Here is a 24,231-nt window from a genome sequence, read left to right as displayed (position 1 = left end):
AGGGAGTTGTGAGGGCTGTTCACATGTTATGCTGCACACAGGTACAAGGGGTTTGTGTACATGTACAGATGTTTGTGTGAACGATTATACACATGGTGAATTTAAAAGTAAATGCATGGATTAAACTCCTGAGAAATGCAGAGCACAGACTGGGTGTACAGTTGCCCATATGTTGAGTTTACCAATTATCAATCGTGTGCAGTGCTCCATTGCATCTACTAAATGGAAGGGAGATACTTTGGGCGGGGGGGAATGGAACCCTATTATTGAAATAGAAAGGATTATCATTTTCTGGCCTAAGCAGCACACATACTGCCACAGACAAAGCTTATCAGCGTAGTGGGGGAGGGGATTAATTCAGTTCACATATAAAGACCAATCTATCAAACTCTCATTTTCCAAAGCAATATGAGAACCAAAAGACAGACTTCCTTCAAAGTTCACCCTTATCTGGATTATGCAATGCAGTTTTCCAAGCAAGCAAGAATGCATATATTAGGGGAAAGTGTGCATAGAATGAATATATTAGTGAAAATGCTTGCAAAAAATGAGTACATTAGTAAAAACTGCATACAAAAAGGTTCTAATTAGGAAAAATTAGCAAAAAAGATTCTGAAGAATTTTCATGAGGATTACAAATGAATAAATCCAAAAATTGATGCAGAAATGTGCAGCATAACAAAATGAAAAACAAAGAACTAAAATGGTCTGATCCTTCTGTCCCTGCTAGTCAGACTGGACTGAACTGGACTGCCTGAGAGTTCCTTGCTGGCATTCTCTGCTGTGATTAACATCATCTCTGTTCATAGTTGGCTCAGCTCCATATGTGAATCTTCATCCCATATCTCTATATGTAATCTCCATCTCAGCTGCTCTGACTCTGAGATGAATGTGGGGCATCTGCTTGTATAGCAATGTCCATATTGGAGCACCCACAGAACTTTGGATCACATATATTCGCTTACCAAGGCTACTCAATAGATCCACAAATGAGATGGATTGGGACCTCAACAATCCTCATTTCAATGCATCTAAAAAGAAATTATTCTGGCCACAACTATACCACTGTTTCACATACACACAGATAGGGGCTAAAGTAGTGCAGGTTATGGGCCAAAAATTCCTTTTTTCATTGGAATTCAGTCAACTGTCATCACCCCTTTTAAAAATGAGGGGTAGGCAATTTGGATCAGGGCTACATGACGGGGGATGGGGAGTCTAAGCTTCTCCTCCTCCACCATTAAATCCCTGTCTCAAATCACCCCCTGAAGTAGCTTTTATAAACCACAGAAGGAAGAAATGTACAGTGGTACCTCGGGTGACATACACTTCGGGTTACAGACTCCGCTAACCCAGAAATAGTACCTCGGGTTAAGAAATTTGCTTCAGGATGAGAACAGAAATTGTGCTCCGGTAGCGCGGCAACAGCAGGAGGCCCCATTAGCTAAAGTGGTGCTTCAGGTTAAGAACAGTTTCAGGTTAAGAACGCACCTCCGGAACGAGGTACCACTGCCGAGGTACCACTGTACAGACATAATTTTAGTTCCCCCACCCCCCAGGCAGTTGATAAGGAGCATGGAAATAATGACAAGGAGAAGAAATTCAGCTAGTTTACCATTCTAGGAATTACTAGGAATGGGGTTGCAAATATCATGGAAAATATCACCATATCTTTATATGAAGCTATAAATGGTGCATCTGCTTTTGAAATATACTTCTCACTATTTGGGGCACCCCATCTCAAAAAATCTGTGGTAGACCTGAAGAAGCTGTAGAAAGGGGCAAGCAAAATGACTGGTCCATGTGCCCTGGGAAGCTGGAACAATATGACCTAGTACAACCTAAGCTAACAGCACTGATGAACTATGGGGACTAATGCAACAAACCCCAATGTGGTCATAGCATTGCAGTCATCTAGACCTCTCTCATGTATATATCTCTATGCACATACTACATTTAATTAAGGTCATGCAGAAATCAGAATATACTGTGCACCCCCCCCATTGACCATTAGTGCAACAAACTGTCCCACAGTGCAGCTGCAGGTACTTGCATGCCCTTGGATGAAAATTTTAAATCACCGATATTTGGTTTTGCAATACATTGCAGTACATTGACACACCTTTAGATGTCTCTCCATGTACATTCTTCTGTGCCAAACTGTCAGCTAAGCTTCGGTTCTGGAAGGGGTTGTTTTGCCTGCCTGCAGCTGTTTCCTTAAGTAAACAACCTTGTTACTCAGGTAGTGACAGAAATCAATAAGGAACAAGCAGTCCAGTCCACAGACTTCTCTGCTACAGGATGACCATGCAGAAAAGTAGAGGGAGATGCCTTATGGTTGCAAAGCTGTGAAGAGAATTCCTTCTGTGGAGCCATAGGAGTGACATTCCCCTAACAACTACCATTGTGCCATTCCTGACCCCCTTGGGGTAGTTTGAAAATTTTAGGAAGTTCATGGTGATGAAGTGCCTCCAGATATGGAGAAAGGTTGGTTCGCTATTTTTCCCCAATGGTAGCATTGGCCCTGAGTCAGTGCAATAAGGAGATTTACCATAAAAGAATTGTAAGCAACTACTGTTCTAGTCAATCACACTCTAAGATGAAGGAAGTGTTCTTAATGGGTGAAATTGCTGGGAAAGCCTTGGGCTTATTTTATTTTTAAATAAAATATAATATGCACCCATCCTCTCATGTACTTAAAATCTACATGGTAACTTGCGGGGTATGGAGTGTTAGAGGAGGGGTAGTACCTTTGGTGGGGGACACGTCTTGTTGCTTCTGGGGTAGTTTGTCCACCTTTGGTCCCTACCCTGAACTCAGCTCTCACCTGTGGCTCCTAGAAGCTGTCAGCATGCAGCAGTGGCCACACCCTGGAAACAGCGTCGACTGGCCGGCTAAACCAGGTGAGGGTAGCCAATGGGCTCAAACCCTCGGTGAATTAGGGACTTCTCCTGCATACAGAGACAGGCTCCAGTGGATTGAATAGACAAGACCAGTAGTGGGTCCAATGGTCAAGAAGGCCAAATATTTTATGATGAAGGCAGACAATAGCACAAGGGCTAAAGAGAGGGCCATTATGACCGTGTGTTCAAGTACCTGGGTGGATGTGTAATCATTCCCATCTTTGGACATGATATGCACAATTAAAAAAATAAATAAATAGGGTAGGGAAGGTGACGCTGAGCTGGACTGGGACTCTACATAGGGGAGTGGAACATTAACCTTTTGCTCCTGCCTTCTTGCTGATCAGAGTGACGCCCTGCTACAAACTTAGTGCCTGCTTTTCACAATGGGAGGGTTATATGTATGATCGCATCAATGTTGTTTCTGTGCTCATCTGTATTGGTAAATCACCAAATAATAACTATTATAGCTATGGTCTAGAGCTTGAAAATTCATTTTTAAAGGGAACATGTTCTAGCTCAAGTTCAACTTGTCCAAAAGGCACATTCATCCATTTACAAAATGAGCCAGTTAGCTTCACATTCAGTTCACAGTTCAGTGGGAGTTCATCCAAATGTCTCTCAGCAAATTTCTTTCAGCATTCGGACTGTTGCAAGCTGCTGTGCTGTAGTATAAAATATACTTAAAAAGAATACAGCAGAATGCACATGTAGTAGATTGTACAACAACAACAACAACAACAACGTGAATTGTTTATTGTCCCCCAACAATTATAATATTTAAGCTTACAGGACCAACTTCAGAAACAAGGCCAGGCAATTAAGAAATCTGAAATCCAAGGGGAATTTGAACGTAAAAGCATTTCAGAAACATCCCTAGCTTTTTATTGCCCATGTGAAGATGTTTCCCTATTTAATCAAAATGCATCTTTATTTGGATGATTGCCATTTCCAAAAATAACCAGATAATGTATTCAATAATATACAGATGGCCCTCTAAAGTTATTGAGAGCAATACTGTCAGAGTGAAATGAGATTTAATTGTACAAAACTACAGTTGCCTTTGTGAGCATTGATATCACCAGCCTCTTGTCATTTCCATTCACTTGCCCTCCCTCCCTTAGTGCTTCAGGTGCCGCCTGGCTGGCATGTTGGATGGAGCAGTGGAACCAGAGCTCGGTGGCTGAGTTTATCCTCCTGGGCCTTGCAGAGGGGGTGCAGGCAGAAACTGCGCTTTTCGTTCTCTTCTTGGCCACTTACCTGGTGACCCTGGTGGGGAACTGCATGATGGTCATGCTGATCGCAAGTGAGCCTCGCCTGCACACCCCCATGTACTTCTTCCTTCTCCATTTGTCTCTGCTGGACCTGTGCTACTCTTCAGTCACCATCCCACAGATGCTGGCCCACCTCCTCTCCAGGCAGAAGGCCATGCCCTTTGCCCGATGCGCCTTTCAGATGTACATCTTTCTGGTTTTTGGCATGGCAGAGTGTGTGCTGTTGGGCATCATGGCCTATGACCGCTACGTGGCCATCTGCCACCCTCTGCACTACACCTCCATCATGAGCTGGCGATTCTGCAGCTGGACGGCAGGGGCTGCCTGGGCTAGCGGCTTCATCAACTCCCTGATAGTCAATGCCTTCGCTTTGCGGCTGCCTTACCGTGGCCAAAACCGTATCAACCAGTTCTTCTGTGAGGTGCCTGCTGTCATCAAGTTGGCGTCTGCCGACTACACAGAGGCAGAGGTGGTTGTGTTTGTCTTTGGCTCCCTCCTGCTCCTCCTGCCCTTCATCCTCATCGCCGCCTCTTATGCCCGCATTGGGGTGGCCATTTTGCAGATACGTTCAGCTGAGGGCCAGCGCAGGGCTGCCTCAACCTGTGCCTCCCATCTTGTGGTGGTGAGCCTTTTCTATGGCACAGCTCTCTTTGCTTACATGAGGCCCAGTTCTGTCAGCTCAGCCACAGGCCAGGATAAGGCAGTGTCTGTTTTCTACACTGTGGTAATGCCCATGATGAATCCTCTCATCTACAGCCTTCGAAACAAGGAGGTGAAGGGTGCTTTGAAAAAACTATTGAGTAGGAAAATATTCTCGCCCACAACATGACTCTCACTACAGGTTTCCATTTTCATGCCTCTCTTGCACCCACAAACACAAATTCTACTCTGAGTCAAAAGCCAAAGCCACTCTAGCCATATCCTCTTATATAGCTTTAACATTTTATTGATAGGTTAGAGGAACTTGAGAAGTCTTCTTCAGAGCTTTTCTGCTCAGGCTTAGAGTACTTTTGCTCGAGGGACGGCCCTGTTCTGTGTATGTCTATGGAGACACTTGGCCGAAGTTTACTAGCTGCTCCCTGTCTCTCAGCACCAGACCCTACTGATACGGGCTTTCTGTGCCATACCTCTTGCAAAACATCTGGCCAGGAAGGTCATGAGGAAAGAAGAAAGAGAATGAATAGTCAGAAATAAAGGGGGAGTCTCTAGTGCAGGCTTCTACATTTTTTGCTTTCCGGAATTGTGTCTGAATGGGTTATCACCTCCTGGGAGAGTGTGACCAAATGGCTAGCTTTGAAGAGGCAGAGGTGGGTTGGAATTATCTTGACAACCGTGTGGAGATATTCATCCTCTCACTAGTTCCAATGTTGGTGGAGGTGTACTCGACTACACAATGACTGAAGGCCAAGCTTTCTAGAAGCCAAGCTGGAAGTGAAGGGGCAGAAACCAGGTGACCACCATTTTTGGTTACCAAAGCCAGCCAAAAACTATAGATCACTGCGCTTGAAACGATTTAAGCACGTCATTTCAAGTTGCAATATTCTTCTCTAGGGCAGGCAAGGATAAAACAAATACACAACCCCATTGCTTAGCACATCACACGTCCCCTAAGTCTAAAAATGCACAAACGCCTTCAAAACCGACATGACATTAAAATGTGCTTGGAGATAAGCACGACATATTTTACCATGTTTGTGACAGAACTGGTGTTTTCAATGGGAAATAAGATTAAAATAATGTTATTGTTCTGCTATAACTGTGTGCCATTTTATAGGCTTTGATACATTATTCTTTTGCTGTTGACTTTTATGTCGTTTTCATGTTTCAAAGATGTGGATTTTTTCTCTCAAAAAAATGATGCAGTTCTCACTATATGGATTGTACATCAGCTTTAAACATTCCTCTGAAGAACCTGAAATGTGTGCAGCCTTAAATAAACTATTTGAAGTGCACCTTTGAGGTTTTCCATTCTCTTCACTCCTGGCAGGTGCATGGATGAAGAAAGCATCTGCAGGGATTGTCTGACTATGAAAGCCTTTCCAGTCCTCACACACATTTATCTTTGTTTTATATCACCCCTTCTGGCATCAAATTCAGGTGGAGTGTGCTGATAAAAGTGGAGCTGAATAGGGTTATTGAGGAACAGGAAGGAAGTATCAATGTACTTGGGGAAACTCTGAGGTCTGCAGAAGTACTAGCTATATTTCTTTAAAAAACAACCTATGGGGACAAAAAAACTAAACAAAAACACAGCCTAGTGACTGAGTATACTCAGTAGCCACATAATATTATCGGGGGGGGGGGGCGTGCAGAGAACAGCAAAAATCAGGAGAGTGGGGAGATAATGGAATGGAACATCATGGAGAAGGGCAGGACGGATTGGCTAGAACCTTGGACAAGAGCATTCCTGGTTGGAGGTGAGGATACCATATAACACTTTGTTGCATGCCTCACACGTTTAGACTAGTATCAGTCTAGCAATCTAGCACCTGGGGATCCACAGGAGGGCTGTCAGGGATAGACAGACTGCATTTACACGTCCCAGATGTGACTGAGTACAAGATACACAACAAATGCTACAGAGCTTTATGGCATTTTGTAAATCAATATTTTTTTTTGTATGCTGTTGTCTGAAAAAACAAACAAACCCTGCAACCAGACCTAAAGCTTGCTCTGACTAAACAACAAAAAAGGAACTTAAATAAAAGCATCACAAAGTCCCTCTCTCCAAGCCTTGCCCCCTCTCCCCAACCAGCCCCTCTCCACTGTCCCTCCTCTCTGAGTGCTATTTGCTTGGCTTGAATATGTCTGTGCTCTGGATGGAGATCTCTCTCATTTGCAAAGCTGGAAAGTAGCTTACGGTCACATCCCTTGTACTGCCCACTTTTTTCCTCTGGCCTCATCCATCCTGGGACGTGGTCCCTGGAATGTGGCCCATTGGGGAATGTGGCCCTTGGGCTGAAAAAGTTCCCCCGCCCATCATAAGCAAAGCAACACCAGCTGTGGCTATCGTGAAGACTTAGCCACAGTGGCGAAACCCAAAGCTTGGCTTAGGCAATTCACACTGCATTGAACCCGTTGAATACATTAAAACACAGAATACGTTTCATTGGTATAGAACATTCAGTCCTTATCTGCAAATGTTCTCTGCTAGATACGAAGTGTACAAATTGCTTTAGAAACGCCATCCCAGCCATTCAGTGATTACGGCAAACAGCAGAGGCGAGGGCAGCATCTCTGATGCATTCATTGCTATTGCGGCTCGCTTTCCTATGTGAATGTCCACCCCACATGACCTGATTTTGAAATGAATGGAGGGATACTTGCTTGCATTGCAGTTGTGGGCTGTTCGTATTAGAACACCCACAGAGTTTGGGGTCACATGCATTCAGTTTGAGAAGGACAGTTTTATGCGTTTTCTCTGTGTCTGAAAACTGGAAGAATGGCATAAAAGACAGCCCGAGCCAACCAATTCCCTTTTTGAAAACTACCCCTGAGTTTCTAATCCATGTGGTTGTAAGGGTGGGCAGGGTGCACAGAGAGATGATGGGATCACATAGTATGAGCTGTAGCTTCAGAAAGCAAAAATAGGTTTGTTCGGAGTTTCAGGACATTTAGTTCCTGCATTGCAGGGGTTGCACTCAATGACCCTTGAGGTGCCTTCCAGCTCTATCAAAAGGTAAGATCTTTTTATTCTGAGGAACCCTCTACCCCCTCCCATTGCTTTCAGTCATTTATTGGGTTCTTTTCCTTTAACTGTAGTAAATTCCAGATTATGCAAAACCCCAGATTTTGCAGTTGAATAAAGGAGCTAAATTAAGTACATTTGTATCCGTTAGTATTCCTGTTGTAAGCTGCCTTGGAGATCATTTGATTGAAAAGAGGTGCTGAGAATGTTAAAATGAATAAAGGGGCGGGGGAGATAATGAAACACAGTTTTTGGAATGTGGAATTTTCTTAGGGTTAAAATAAAGACCCGTGTATAAATGAAGACCTTTGCAATGTGATCTTAACTGTCAAAATTAAGCAACCCTGCTTTCAGTGGGATGTGCTCCCAAGTCATTCTGTTAAGGATTATAGCCAAAGGCAACACACACAGAGACACACATCTGGGAATAAGCCCAACAGAATTTACTATTTGCAAATAAACACATATAATGTCAGACTGCCATCCATCAAAGCTGAAGCGGCAACTGTTCTTTCCGCGGAAGCCATGCTACTCTCATGACCTGTCCACACACACACAAAAAGAAGACCATGGCTTGCTGCTCTAGTATGAGCTGCAGTGTCTGCACCAGGGAACCTGTGGACATCCAGATGTTGGTGGACTACAGCTTCCACTATCCCTGACCACTGGCCAGACTAGCTGGGGCAGATGGCAGTTGGAGTTCAACATCATCTAGAAGTCTACAGCTCAGCCACCCCTCATCTCCATGGGCATGACAAATAATGACATGTCACCACTAGGTGCTCCCTTGGCACACTGTATCATTTGGGGGACCTTCCCCCAAACTTCTAGACTGGAGTTCTCACAGAGGTAAGAATTAACAGATAGAAATCAGAAAGAACATGAGATGAGCTGTTTAATAGGCATGGTTCTCCCCCTCCCACCTTCCAATACTAGATTTATAGTGTGCGGGGAAAGTATGTATAAACAATGACATCAAGTAGTCTCTTCTGGCTTTCACTCCATCAGATTGGCTCAGGCCAGTGCATCATCTGCTGCAGAGTAACAGATGCTTCAAAGGAAACACAGCACAGTAGTGCATTGCCTCATTTTTTGTTAACATTCATGTCCTAAAAGTTTTCCCTCTCTAGGGCCATCTGGGATGACAAGCATGGCCATCTTAGCAACTAGCCTTGCTCCAGAACAGGGGTAGCCAATGTGGAGACTTCCAGATGTTGGCCTCCAACTCTCAGAAAGCCAGCCAGCCTGGCCAATGGTCAGCTCCCACCATTGCTGCAGTCCAACATCATCACTTGGAAGGCTTCACATTGACTACTCTTCCCTACTGTGGAATACCTACACAGTTGTCATTTCTAAGATCTACCTGCGCTACCACACTTTGCCTTTTTCTGCAACCCATATTTTGGTATAGCCATGACGTGCCAGGGGAGCTCCCTGCTACACATCCACGAGTGCTTTCGACTGGAAAATATAGAGGGTAGTGCCCAAACGGCTCCACCAGCACTTTGGCATAAACTATAAGGCCTATATTATATTGAATTAAATAATGGGTGGGTTTGCTTCATGGTTAAAAATAGACTATTAAGGCATCCTCACGCTGTGCTCACCCTTCTCACTCTTACTGCTTTGACAGAGTAGGAGGGGTTTAAATATGCACATGCATACATCTTGCTTAGAACCAGAATGCAGCATGTTCCCCTAATTAACCTTTGGTCTACAGCTGTCGGCCGAATAGTATGGACATGATAGATGATAGATAGATAGATAGATAGATAGATAGATAGATAGATAGATAGATGATAGATAGATGATAGATAGATAGATAGATAGATGATAGATGATAGAGATAGATAGAGATTGATAGATAGATAGATGATAGATAGATAGATGATAGATAGATAGATAGATAGATAGATAGATAGATGATAGATAGATATAGATAGATGATAGATAGATGATAGATAGATAGATGATAGATAGATAGATGATAGACAGATGATAGATAGATAGATAGATGATAGATAGATAGATAGATAGATAGATAGATAGATAGATAGATGATAGATAGAACAGAAAAACACACATATTCTTCTTTGCAATTCATGAAGCCAAGTTTAGACATCTCTCCATGCACAAAATTCTGGGAAAAGTTTGTTTCTTTGCCTACAGCAATTTCCTTAAGTAAGCAACCCTGCTGCTCAGGTTGCAAGAGAATTCAATAGCCAGCAAGCAATGTGGTGAACAGACTAGCACAAGATCACTGGCCAAGAGCTGAGGGAGAGGGTTATTGGAGTTGTAAGGCTACTGTCCATGTTGCTAGGACCTCGGACAGCAGCTAAGATCACCACTCTCAACAGCTAAGCAACTTTAACATCAGCTATGGTACTCCTATCTCTGATTACTTGGTAGGGCTCTGTTTATAAATCAGCTTTGGGACTAGGTTGCCTGGTACACATCCCATCTAATTTTATTATTTGCCGCCAAGAATCAAAAATCCAGTATAAGCAGTGGTTATGCCAAGTCATCAGCAAAATAAGGATGATAAGACTAGAGTCCCTTAAAGTCCTGTTGTGGAGATGACTGAGATTAATAAATGTGAAGTGTGTGGACCACTTTCTAAGCATAAATAGGCTCCCTTCCCATGTGTGACATTCTGGAGCTAACTTGTTGGTCCAGGTCCAGAGGAGGTAGCATATAGTTTTGTGCCTGAGGAAGAAAGCCCAAATGGTTCTCTACATATCAGCACAAATATAATTACTTAAATAACTGCCAATGTGATGTCCTTAAAATGATGACCCAGCTGCTGCCACCTGAAGCAGGTTGCCTTAGTCTAATACAGGGGTGGTCTAAAGTGTGGCCCTCCAGATGTTGTTGGATGCCAGTTCTCATTATCTTTGACCACTGGCCAGGCTGGCTGGGGTTGATGGAAGCCTGTGTCCTACAACATCAGAAGGGCACTAGGTTTCCCTAAAGGTACCCCTGACCATTAGGTCCAGTCGTGACCGACTCTGGGGTTGCGGCGCTCATCTCACTCTATGGGCCGAGGGAGCCGGCGTTTGTCCGCAGACAGCTTCCGGGTCATGTGGCCAGCATGACTAAGCCGCTTCTGGTGAACCAGAACAGCGCACAGAAACGCCGTTTACCTTCCCGCCGGAGCGGTTCCTATTTATCTACTTGCACTTCGACATGCTTTCGAACTGCTAGGTTGGCAGGAGCTGGGACAGAGCAACAGGAGCTCACCCCATTGTGGGGATTCAAACCGCCGACCTTCTGATCAGCAAGTCCTAGGCTCTGTGGTTTAACCCACAGCGCCACCTGCGTCTCTATCTCTGGTCTAATAGAAGGACCATCCTTGTAAATAGCCAAGATCAGAAGCACTTCTCCTGGGTGGATGTTATCTTGTGAGGAGGAGACTTTGGAGATACATGGCAAACTTTGGCATCTTTGTCCTACCTGCCATGTGATGGCTGCTGTCACACAGTCACCTAGCATAAGCTCCTAGGCTATTCATGCAAGGCTGTTGTTGAATCCTCCCAAATGTAGAGTTGCTTCCTTTGTTTACTTCACTTTTGCCTGAAGCCAAAAGTATAAACCCCAGTTGGCAAGGTTTACCAGTCAGATAATAATTACCTGCTCATGGGATTGCTTGGCACCAGGAAGTTAGAATGCAAAATGAAGTTTCCTTAATGATCTTACTCTGAGAACTTTTTCAGGCGTCTCAAAGGATGTTATTAAAAAGTGCATGGGAGTTTACCAGGTGAAACTGTTTTCAGAGTTTATCAAACTTGGTCCTAACAAGAGAGGCTTATGCAAAAACCCCTAAAGGCATCTTAAAGCAAAGAGGTACAACCACTTAACGGATAAAATAGAAATGTTTGTCTCAAAAAAAAAAAAAAAAAGGAAAAGAAAACCCCTCTGCAGAGTTCAGCTTCACTGTTCATTGTTCTTATGAACAATCACATTAATAATTTCCCCATTTACATTCCAAAAAAGTACAAAAGTTGGTCTTTGTGTAGCAACAACAACAACAACAACACATTCAAAATGCACTAGGTACAAACTTACAATTTTAGAGCATGATTTCAAGGGGAATGTTAAGCATGTGCTTAAATCAGCCCACACTGAAATCAGTGGAACTTTAGTGCTTTCTGGAAGTTACTCTCAATCAAGACAGAAGCAAAGGAAATTGAAAATGAAAAGGAAGAAGGTTTTTCTTCTTGGCTTTCTCTTGGCAAGTCACCAAAATGTCCTACAGTTAGAACATCAATCCTTGACATACAGAAGAATGCATCAAGTAAACACTGGTTACTTCCAAAAAAGAAAAAATGGAAGCAAGTAAGAGGGGGGAACCCTCTGTCACATAGTTTAGCAATATTCTTCACAATGTGCCATGGGGATATTATTTAATTCTGCAAATGTTGTAGGAGTAGTCGGACTGTGAATGTCTGTCAGGTGATGCATCAAGTCCCCAGTTGTGCTGTGGATGGTGTTGATGTACATTGTCCAAGCCTTTTCTGGATCGGAAGACTTGGATTTAGCCTTTAAACTTCTCTCCAGTTTCTTCTGTTTATACTTAAATTCCAGAATAGTTTTTGTGTATCTGTTCATTGTGGTCACTGAGGAAGCCATACAGCAGGCAAATGAGCCCCAGGCAAGACTGTCAAGAAAACAACAAGATCATGAATAAAATGGCAGGGCTCCCACCACTGGTTTGTAAAGCCCCAATGTTAACCACAGCCCCCACCTGTAGCTTCCTGAGAAATGTTCTGTTTTGATATGCTTCCCCCCAAACCAGCTTCTATCTGATTTGAAAACACATAAGCCATGTGAAGACTTCCATGCCCCCACTCCATCTGCTGCTGTGGACAGTCAGTAGGCAACTTGCGTGTGCAATGACATGCAAATGGAAACACAGAGAAAAAACAACCTTCCCGTGTTTGAAGCTGGTAATGTGTACATGCCCATACACACTCGCACACCTTGTTTGCTTTTAAAAGTGCTTCTGCACTACACACACGTAGCTGCGTAACTGTTTTTGTGCAGCCTGTAGACTGAAAATGGAGCTTCCGTTTAAAAACATCACCACCAGTGCACAACTTTTTGCTGGGTATGGTGAGCATTTTCAAAAGAGCAGACACAGGAAGCTGCCTTATTCTGAGTCAGCACACTGGGTCTATCTAGGCCAGCTCAGTATGGTGGACACTGACTGGCAGTAGCTCTCCATGGTTTCAGGCAGGGGGTCTCTCCCTGACCTACCTGGAGATGCCAAAGATCGAACCTGAGACCTTCTGCATGCAAAGCAGATGCTCTACCACTGAGCCCTTTCCCAAGGACCATGCAGAAGCACTGCACTAATTATGCTTTTGTAGTTAATACTTTCTAGTCCACCCATCAACATTTCAATGTGAAAGATATGCTTCTGAGAAGGGAGGCTGAACCTGCAACCCCTACTACAGACACCTCTACCCTTCCATAGTGTCAGCTTTTTTAATGCCGTTTCCTTTGCAGCCGTTTCTGTTGCTTAGAGCTTCTTTCTAATCCACTGCAGGATCCCACCTAATCAGAGAACACACAATGGATGTGGCTATTTTCTGCTACATAGCCAATCAGAATGCAAGCTGAACTAAGGGCAATGCTTTCTGCGCTGGTCACATGGGTGATTCCCAACCAGTTATATTACTGGCTGCGCTCTTCCTCTAAAGTGACTGCACAGGCAAATACTCACACTGGCCCAAGGTACTTTGGGATACCATTGGAAGTTTGAAACCTTCCCAGGCCTGTGGCAAACTCTATTGTGTGCTGCCTCTTTACAAACTGGAGAAGATTTCATAGGCTCTCTCATCTGGAGGACCGCAGTGGTCATTTTCTTCTGTGCTTCCCTGGTCACTAACGCCTCATCGACTAAGCAGAAAGGGAACCATAGGTGTCTGGACTAGGAAACTGACTAGACAGTTTCCTCATGATACTTGGCTCTTTCTACATAACTACTTCTGTTAGCTGGTTCCATATTTATTTAGTACTTGAAAAGCAAATGTGTGGAGGCCCTTTTCTTTTCTCTTTTGCACAACTAGCCCCTAATTTAACCAAACAATCAGAGTGATTGGCGGGTCATGTTCATCCATTTGCTGTTATGTTTTCCCCCATTGCCCCCCCCCCAGCTTACCAGTAGGACCAGCCATAATCCCAGGTCTGTGGGCGCCAGTCCTCTGGACCAAGATTGACGGTCATTTGAAATACAGTTGTATACATCATGTGAGCCACCATTCCCAGGAGACCTGAAATATTTCACAATGCTTTGTTAGCAGGGACCTCTTTTTAATTCACGTTTGCAGATCCATCAGGTTGATTTCCTCCTCTCCCCTCCCAAAGCAGCCCAAGGGAACAAACAGCAAACAGTTAAAAAATACACACCATGCAATAAAAATTAAACAAATGCAATCAAGAGCATCTAAAAACATTTTTAAAACTCAAATGTATACCCAGGCTTATAGAAGCACTAGGTGAAATTCCGGGGGGGGGGGAGGGGGGAGGTTGACAGAACATCTCAAAGGCAGTAATCTCCTCAGCTGCTCAATACCAAATGAATTCTGTTGTCATTAGATAGAGATTTGTGACAAATAATGTTGAGGCTTCACCTTTTTCTTCAGACCTTAAGCCTGTCTGCCTGAAAAGGCTTAGCTCCTGATGGTTCATACTTGACTGAATAAGGAAGATAAAAATAAAGCCCCTCTCATACGGAGGCAGGTGAGGGGCACACAACTAATCCACCCAACTGGATTTATTTGGTATGAGGCCATTGCACAAACTGAAGGACACCATGAGAAGTGGACCATAAGGATTGCAGAATTCAAGCCTAAAGTCGCAGCTGCTGCTTGGGGCATATTCCAGGAAGTGACATACTTAGATGTCTTAGATACTTAGTGACATATGGTACTTAGATTTTGACACAGGCAGCTGCCTCACACCATTTCGACTAGTCACCCATTTAGCCTAGTTTTGTCTCCTCTGACTGGCAGCAGCTCTCCAAGGTCTCAGGTGCATCTGCCTACTTCATCATTAACTTTTAGGAAGAATCTAAAAACGTTCTTGTTTACTCTGGCTGAAAGATCTGTTCCTAGCATCCCTGAAATTATTAGCTGTGACATTCAGTGATTTTTACTTAGAAGTTCTAAACCGATCTTTAGAGGGTTGTTTTTGAACTGTTTTAGAGGGTTGTTTAAGAGTTTTGATTGTATACTGTTGTTGATGTTTTCAATGATAGAGGTGGGCTTCTTCAGGAGGAAGGCTGCTTATATAAATTTAATAAGTAATAATAAAATACCTGCCAGGACGGTGAAGATCGCAGCAAACGCATTGAGCTTCAGCCCATCTAGCATGCTGATGGAATAGCAAATTTCAATCAACATGAGAGCGACGCCCATCAGAAGCAAAGCAATGTAGAGGAGCTCTGCTGCAATGGAGAGCCACAGGACCCCTGGAACAACAAAGGTCAGCAGCTCTGAGAATCCTACATGCCCCAAGACCTACCCCCCCATTCTGTATCCATTAAGCTGTCAATATATGCACATAAAAGGGACACGGGTGGCGCTGTGGGTTAAACCACAGAGCCTAGGACTTGCCAATCAGAAGGTTGGCGGTTCAAATCCCTGTGACGGGGTGAGCTCCCATTGTTCGGTCCCTGCTCCTGCCAACCTAGCAGTTCGAAAGCACATCAAAGTCCAAGTAGATAAATAGGTACCGCTCCGGTGGGAAGGTAAAAGGCGTTTCCGTGCACTGCTCTGGTTCGCCAGAAGCAGCTTAGTCATGCTGGCCACATGACCCAGAAGCTGTACACCGGCTCCCTTGGCCAATAAAGCAAAATGAGTGCCGCAACCCCAGAGTCGGTCACGACTGGACCTAATGGTCAGGGGTCCCTTTACCTTTACTTTATATGCACATAAAGTTAAAACAGTTGCGGCCCTGCCCTTTATTGTGGCTTCAACTGCTTTTTATTGGAGCTGGTTATCACTGAGTTTTCACAGATGGTGCAGGAGAAGTTCATCTTGAATCCTTAAACCCCAGTCCATAGGTATGTGCCAGGATATGTGCAATGGAACAGAGCAACTTACTCCAGTACAGTTACAGCTGCATTATGAACCTAGTGGGGCTGAGTATGTCAGATCCTCTATTTGCATCCCAACCTACCTTAAACAGGAAGTCTAGGTGCAAACAACCAATCAACAAATTTTATTATTTATAGCCAATGACCATCAGAATACAGTATGAGTACAAATCACATCCAGCTGCATGCACATTCCTGGTTACTCCTCATCCAGGGTGCTCTCACTACCACCTTGGGAATCACGTGACATTAGCCACAATTCGTATCTATCCTGTCGTTCTTATGAAATGCTGTGTTTTGATGAGTTTCCCCCAAAAACAAGCTTCAGTCTGAATAGAGAAAAAGAAAGACCTAGCTGCACTTTACCTAGCTGGTAATGTGTACACAGCCTCAGTCTCCTGAGCTGTACGCTAACTTGAGGAAGGCTATGAGGAGCAGCCAGGTCCATCCCCCATCCCCCACTGTAGATTCCCTTAGCCAAGTGAGCCAGATCTGCAGAAGAAAGAATTTCAACAGGTGTAGTTTGTCATGCCAGCTCCTCTCGCTGAAATCCCTATGCCTACAAAACTACTAAAAGGAGGAACCCTGATCTTTCCTGCATTTGGCTACTTTAAACTCAGCCTGGAGACACAACTTTTTATAGAAGACAGAGGCTGCTTGCACAGTCCCTGCTTAAAATAGAGTGGGGTTGCTCTTTTTCTCACTTCGGATTGAAGCTGGTTTGGAGAAAAACAGATCCAAGCATAGCATTTCCTAAGAAACGACAGGATAGGCACAGGATAAACAAGGATTGCGGCTAATGTTGTGTGTATATCTCTTTCAAAACCAGCAGTGGGAGCGTACTGGACACAGAGAAGACAGGAGCATGCACACAGCTAGAGTCATTTTCCAGAAGGATGAATGGAAGCAAAAGGTGCTAGCTTTCCCAAAACTATTCCCCACCACCCTGCGGAGGATGCCACCATTTCCTAAACCTTTTCAAGCACCTTGGGCTTCAGCTTCTAAACTGAGTTTGGGTTTCTTTGGGAATTATCCAAGGTAATATGCACTAGAGCTAGAATAAATAATCCCACCACAAATACGCGCAGATACCAAATTTGGCAAACATTCAGAATACGTGGATTTGAGCCACTGTTTGTCCCATAGAAACGGGGATATATTTATTCTAGGGTTGTGTTTCCCATGACTCAGAACACTGAACATAAAGATAGAAAGAGCAGAAACTTGAATTAGTGACAGCATATAATTACCTCGATCCGCCGGGGGTGTCAGGCTGATAAAACTTCTACATTTCTCACCTATAAGGCATATAAAATGTACACTTTCAAATTATAGTTTGGAAGGGGGAAAAAACCTGAGCATCTCATCAGCCAGCGTAGCCTTCCCACCTTCCCAAGGCTTATAGGAACACAGCCTCCCACAAGCAACAAGAAGGGAGCTGTAAGCAGATGGTAGGGGAAGCCAGCGCGCTGAGCTAAAATGCTGCAGTGTTATTTGGAATGCAATCCCCCCCCGGGGGGGGGATTAAAAGAACAGGCATCCCACTTTGTGCCTATAAAACAAAGCAGAGGCAGGGCTGCTTCTTGCATGATATTTTCGTATTTGTGCATGCTCCACAAGCTGTGACTTCTAGGAAAATAGGAAGCTGCCAGACCATTGGTCTATCCAGCTCTTGCAGAGGCTCTCAGGGGTTTCAAACAGGAGGAATTCCCTACCTGGAGATGCTGGGGATTGAACCTGGGACCTTGTGCATGCAAAGCAGATGCTCTGCCACTGAGCCATGGCCCATCTCCAGCTTTTTTTTCTTCTTTCATTTTTACCACTTGTCCCTTTAAAATGCACACGGGCAGGGACATAGGCAGCCTCTCCATCACTGTTCACGTGCATCTTAAAAAGAGATACACTTTGAATTATAGAATCATAGAACTATAGAGTTGGGAGGGACCATGAGGGTTACCTGGTCCAATCCATTGCAATGCAGGAAGCTTCTGCCCAATGTGATGCTCAGACCCACAAACCTAAGACTAAGGGTTTCCTACACTACCAGCTGAGCCACATCTCTTGCACTGTTCAAATACTGGGGGGGGTCAATATGAAATCCAACAGTTTTCAAATTCTCAGTCTAGCTGATTACCTCCCAGTCTATGTAACACAAGTTATACACAAAAACTTCAGGAGCACTATTAAATGGGCAAACACCTGGCAACATTTGCAGAGCTTTTTTATCCACTCTAAATGTTCTTATAAATGCCGTTGGACCTGACTTCAAGTGATTCCCAAATGTTATTTTTCACCACTAACACTTCACCTTATTCCAACCCAAAATGTCTAGTTTTGTCTCTGACTACCAAACCTGACTGCCAGAGACAAGTTCTGCTTCCTTCTACACCCCTTCCTTCTCTTCTAACTTCAAAGCCAGGCTGTTGCCAAATCTTGCTGTATTTCCCACCAGAATTTCTGAGTTCCGCTTTCCCCTCCTGCTAAAACTCCGGCCCATGTGTCAGTCATATTTTGCCCATTTATCCCTCTGAGCAGTTCTCTCTTGGTGGCCATCTCTATGATTGTGTCATTGCACTGGCCCAGTTTGTGCAGCTAGTTACCCACGTAGGTGGATGCTGGAAATGGAACAGTGTGGGTAGAGTACCATGTGACAAATTATTCGCACAAGTGGCACGCCACACAATTTGGGCAATTCCAATCTTTCCGAATTCAACTCCACCACTACACATGGCTCTGAACATTTGCCCCCTCCCACCCCATCACTGTCACTGTTAATGCTTAGGCAGTAAGCTTCTCAGGGCACCTTGACTTCTAGCATCATGTGAAACATCTTCTAATTTTCTAATTTGAAGGTGTTGTATAAAAGCATCCAAACTTAAGTCTAGCTGCAAGCCCAGGAAAGAAACAAAAAGTGCTTACTTGAAGAAGTACCTATAATTATGTGAGGTCATATCCACACCATCCATTTAAAGCACTCTTGTTCCACTTTAACATAATAATCATGGGAACTGTAGTTTGTGAAGGGTGCTTGGAATTGTGGCTCTGGGAGGGGTAAACTACATTTCTGAGGATCGTTTGGGGGAAGCGATACATGCCAGTCGCAGAAGGTTGTTTGGAATTGGCCTGAGTTCTAAAATAGAAGAATTCACTGGAAGCAGAGCTGGTGACAAAGGTCAGCAAAGCTGGGGATCTGCTAGGATCCATGCACCACCCAAAATGGTTGCCAAAGCACAGCAACATTTTGAGCACATTTTAGATAAGTTTCAGTGTAAAACACTGAGAAATAGAGGGCAACTCTAAAGCTATGCATAGCTGTACACAGAAAACAGTGCTACGTACTTAAAACCAGTGACAGAAGTTTATAATAGCACAAATCAGACTAAAAACAAAGGTGGGGGAGAGGACTACACATTTTTGCCAACCCTAGTAATGTTGGCAAATATCGGTAATGTGCATTGGGTTAAGATATCCCTGCCCTGTCTCCACTCACTGGTGTGTACATGGAGCAAGAGGTTTCAATACACATCAAACTATGCCAATATGTTTAGCAGCAAGCAGTTCAATCTGAAACACAGTGAGAGAAAAAACAGCCTCACTGTGTTTTAAGCCAGCAACGCATACATGACTTAATTCTTGGCTGGTGGGAGTGGCTGAATTGGTTCTGGCAACTTCCACCTTCACCTCAGGTAGGGGGAGTGGCTCTGTGGATAAAAATAAAGAAATTGTTCTACATTTCCTGATCTTTGCTGTTGAGGCTGAATGGTCAGCCACTTCATTTTGCGTGTGTTATTTTTAAGTGTGCACGTACCCAGCAGCACAGCTGTGAATAAAGCTGCGTGAATTGTTTGGTTTTAAATTTTCTGCAAAAAGTACATCCACATTATATGTGCACAGCTGTCCATAACATTGGCTCTACTAAACAAAAACAAAACAAAAAAGATCCCCTTGAATTTCCATTATTTTTGCAAGGGACCACTCTGAAACATCATTAAATCACAGATCACGTCTATGGCTACAGATTGCACTGCAAAATTCACAGATCATACTGTAAAATATCATGGACCTTATGCTTCCCAGCATTGCCATGGCAGAAAAACATGGGTCTTAAGCATGGACCCTCATAATTTTTAGGCAGAATGCTACTGAAAACGCCATCAACTTACACATCACATCCAAACCCACTCACAGAACAATAAAAACCATGTTTCCATCATCAGGTGAAAATACGTATCTGAACCTGTGGCAGGTATCCTATAAAAAAGATAGTGTGAATTCAAGAAGATCTGTTGTTGCTCAGCTGAATCCAACTCTTATCCCACAGCTTTGCTGTAATATCCAAGGTAGAGTTAATCATTGTTTCTCTCCCCAACCCATTTCTCCTTTGAAGGTAATGTTTTGTCCAGGCTTCGCAGTTGACCTCCCTTCTCTCTTTCATTCCCCTCCCCACTAAAACTACTAGGAGAAGCTAAAAGCATGTGGACTCTCAGAAGAAAGCCCCATTGACTTCAGTTGGTATTTCTCTTGGGTACAGAATTGCAAACTAAGAGTGTCATGGGTGACACTTATTTAACAACTATGGGGATTTCACTGGAGAGAGGGGTGTCTTTGACTTTCTTGTTGGTTTGGGGTGGAAGACTGGAGAATGCTTTCCTGGGTGCTTCTCTGTGATGCATGACCCTTTTGGTAGGAATGGGAGTTCACTAATGGACACAAGCAGCCGTGTTCAGCTAATTGGCTGATCTTACTCCTGAGAGTCCCATGGACTGCAAGAAGATCACACCTATCCTTTCTTAGGGAAATCAGCCCTGAGTGCTCACTGGAAGGACAGATCTTGAAGCTGAGGCTCCGATACTTTGGCCACCTCATGAGAAGAGAAGACTCCCTGGAAAAGACCCTGATGTTGGGAAAGATTGAGGGCACAAGGAGAAGGGGACGACAGAGGATGAGATGGTTGGACAGTGTTCTTGAAGCTACCAGCATGAGTTTGACCAAACTGAGGGAGGCAGTGGAAGACAGGAGTGCCTGGCATGCTCTGGTCCATGGGGTCACGAAAAGTCGGACATGACTAAACGACTAAACAACAACAAACACACAGTCCAGTCTCCATGGGGAGCACGCATTGTGCTTTGGTTCTTTCCCCATATAGGAAGATGAAAGAGAGGCTCAGGAAAGCATAACAACCCACAAAATGCTGTGCACACATTCACCTGGGAGGAAGAGGGAGAGAGAAGGGTTTGTCTCTTGAATAGCCCATTTTATCTAAAACCACCAGCCACTCCTCATACACTCTAAACACAGGTGTGCAACACAAAATCTCAAAATAAATACAGCAGGTTTTTATATATTGTCCTGTGAACACAGAAGGGCCCTGCTGGATCTGGCCAAAGTTCCAACTAGCCCAGCACCCTGAGTTCACAACAGCCAACTAGATTCCTATGGGAAGCCCACATGCAAGACTTGATAACAGCACAGTGATGCCTTGGAAATTAAAGGTGCTTCAGTGTGGATGTACGGGAGATAATCCTTCACTTTTCCTCTCTGCATCTTCCTCTTGATAGAGAGATGCTGCTCTTCCCCCCCTCTCCCCTCCCCTGCTTATTTCTGAAGCCTCAATTTGGTTTCTGGAGTAGCTGTCAAGCGCTGCTGGTCTCTTCATCATTTCAAGCAAATTAATAAAAAAAACAAAAAACAAGATTACACTGGTGGTGTTTCTGAAGATGAATGTCATTGTACAAATGCCATCTCGACAGATGTCTAAGGGGGATTGATGGCATGCACAGGGTGCTTACTATCGCTTCTATGCAACAAATCAAGTTATTGTCCCACAGGAAAGAATCTGTTCTCCCACAGGAAAGATGTCATCATGAGAACAAGTAAACTGAGTGGACTTCCTGTGGCTGGAGGAAGTGCTATTAAAAAAATGGCACACAGCTAACAAATATGTTAGCTTTTACCATTAGACTTCAAAAAAACAAGCTGTAAATAGTCTTCCTCCTCCTTTTCTTTTGGAAATAAGGGATATCACTCAAATTTATACAATCTTACCCCTATAAGGTTGGACATCTTCCCACAAATCAGCTTTACCTCTTGCTCAGGAGAAATGATTACAACAATCAGGTGAGGGGGTCATTTTTAGGGGAGAATTAGGGCTAAACACCCCCTACTAGTCTAGGTCTCTGAAACATCCCTGCTGCAGTTGAGAAAAAACACATGGGGTTGGAAATCCCACATTGCACTTGTAAAGTTTAATTCCACCCTAGGACAATATGCAGTTCTGGTGAAATGCTCCTTCTAGTAATGTTTTGGTGAGTTATGTGGAGTTTAAAGAGGCCGTTTTTCATCAAGACAGACCTAGCTGGATCAGCAGTTATATTTACATAGGGAAAAAAATAACTAGGAGTAATATATCTTCCCACTCTGTTGCAAACTTTTGATTTCCTAACGCAGCCAAGAAGCCACAATGCCGATCCTTTGCTGCTGTACCAGCACTGATTTTCCACACTGAAACTCTTCTGAGTAAGTAAAACGTTTTCTCCTTTATCTGTGTCATGTCTTAAGACTCTCTTTTGCTCCAGAATACTACTAACTACAAGTGTGTGCGTGTTAATGAGTTTACCATTATTTATCACAGAATCATTTATTACTACCTCTTTTAAAAACCTATTTCCACTGATTTTTTTTTTAAAAGGGAGCAGAGTCAATGCCACATATGTTCTGCTTAACTATTTCTCCTGCACACTTTAAATATCGTGTTCCTCCTACTATTGGCTCCAAATATCTCTGTTTGCGTTATATTGTTGGGGTAACCTTTCCTATATGAGCCAGTGCTGGGCGGGGGGGACAGACGGTGTGTGTGTGGGGAGGTCATCCCTCATCCCACCCCATCGGAATTGGAGGGGAATTGTGATAAGCGAGCTTAAGACAGAAATGTGACATGACGGGGGGTGGGGGGTGGATAACAACTCAACAAAGAATGCCATACCACTAAAACGGATCGTCTCCTCCCTATTAACCCACAAAGAAGCCTTTGACGATTACACTTCATTAGTAGCCATTTCTTTTAAAGCAAATTGTGCTTCAGAAGCAACATAGCTTGTTTGCGCTCCAATACCCCAGGGCGCGTAAGCTCTTGTTCCCGTTTTACAGATGGGAAAAGTGAGGTTCAAAGTGACTTGCCGGTGGCCGCGCAGGATGTCATTGCAAGACCCCCATTCCCCCCCCCCCCCGCCTCGGGAAGGAGCCTCCTCACCCTTGAGACCAACCAGACGGTCCTCCTCTCCAGCTGCCCCCCCCCCGCTCACCACTAGTCCCTGCTGCCCCGACGGGGAGGCCGCCACTCACCGTCTCCGAGGAGCAGCTCCTCGCAAGAGTACCAGATGCCGGCGTGAAACTTCCGGTCGACGAACTTGTCGTCTCCGGTCTCCCAGATATACTGGACCACGTTGCTGTCGTTGGGGCCCCCGGAGGTGTTGAAGCGGATGCAGTGGGTGCCCCCTCGGAGCTCGCTGCACATGGGCTTGGCCACTTTGCGGGTCCCTTCGCACCAGTAGCTGCTGCTGAAGGCGGTGATGGAGAAGGTGAGCGACAGGCAGCTGAGCGAGAGCGCCGCCGAGGCTCGCTGCCGCCGGTCCACCCCCATCGCGCTGAGGACTGCCGCCTTGCAGAGGCTGCATCCAACGACGCCGAGCGAGGACAGGACGGGGCGCACGGGGAGAGGCACCCTCGGGCTGCTGCCGCGCGCCTCTTGGCTAAGCCCCTGCTGGTGGAAAAAAACCCCGCTCTCAAATCGCCGGTTCCCCCCGCAGCATCCAGCCAGTCACCAGGCTGCCGCTGGCCGTTTCTGAAGGTGAGGCGAGCAGGTGGGCAGAGCTGCCAAGACGCCTCCTTCCCGCCCCCTCCCTCAGCTCAGGATGGGAGCCGGGGATGAACAGGGCTGAGCCTCAAAAGCCTGCCGCCTCTGCCTGAGCTCAGCACGAGGAGGCTCTCCAAGAATGCCTCTGAGCATACAGAGTGCATTTCTTTCCCCGCGGAGCAGTGGGAACCCAGCTACCCCCCACCCAAAAAAAAGCACCGGGGGATGGGATAAGGAGACAGAGCGCCAGGTGAAAAGCTGCAAAAAGGCGTAAGCCCCAGGAGTGATCACTTTTATCAAGTCACGCGCCACAGCGCTGGAAAGCTGAGACCCAAAACCCCACAGAGGCAGGGATCAGGCTAGGGAAAGGTGAGAAAGGAAATGCGGGTAAGGGGAGCAAAGAGTGAAAACAC

At 44.7% G+C, this 24,231-nt stretch overlaps 3 protein-coding genes across 4 annotated transcripts in view; 2 read left to right on the top strand and 1 right to left on the bottom strand.

Moving 5' to 3' along the window:
- Nucleotides 1-3,674: 3,674 nt before the first annotated feature.
- On the top strand, nucleotides 3,675-5,172 carry LOC310752103 (olfactory receptor 2D2-like). The gene has a single exon (XM_083591862.1). It carries the CDS (start codon nucleotides 4,059-4,061, stop codon nucleotides 5,004-5,006), a length of 948 nt encoding a protein of 315 aa, XP_083447988.1. The 5' UTR covers nucleotides 3,675-4,058; the 3' UTR covers nucleotides 5,007-5,172.
- Nucleotides 5,173-11,570: 6,398 nt separating this feature from the next.
- Nucleotides 11,571-24,182, bottom strand: GSG1L2 (GSG1 like 2). Its single transcript, XM_083597956.1, has 5 exons — nucleotides 23,308-24,182; nucleotides 17,217-17,264; nucleotides 15,187-15,339; nucleotides 14,029-14,140; nucleotides 11,571-12,522 (listed from the first exon to the last, which is right to left on the bottom strand). The coding sequence occupies exons 1-5, from the start codon at nucleotides 23,603-23,605 to the stop codon at nucleotides 12,231-12,233; spliced, it is 903 nt and encodes a 300-aa protein (XP_083454082.1). The 5' UTR covers nucleotides 23,606-24,182; the 3' UTR covers nucleotides 11,571-12,230.
- GLP2R (glucagon like peptide 2 receptor) overlaps nucleotides 22,204-24,231 on the top strand; it is a 39,472-nt gene continuing 37,444 nt past the window's right edge. Inside the window, exon 1 of one of the 2 annotated variants that reach the window (XM_083597922.1) lies at nucleotides 22,204-22,482. The gene's annotated coding sequence lies outside the window, so the exon portion shown is untranslated. The remainder of the gene's footprint in view (nucleotides 22,483-24,231) is intronic. The other variant, XM_083597925.1, reaches the window with a different exon arrangement.

This window comes from Podarcis filfolensis (genome assembly GCF_964270895.1).
Source record: "Podarcis filfolensis genome assembly, chromosome: 2".
Classification (NCBI taxonomy): Eukaryota; Metazoa; Chordata; class Lepidosauria; order Squamata; family Lacertidae; genus Podarcis; species Podarcis filfolensis.
This window is presented reverse-complemented; position numbering and strand designations above follow the sequence as displayed.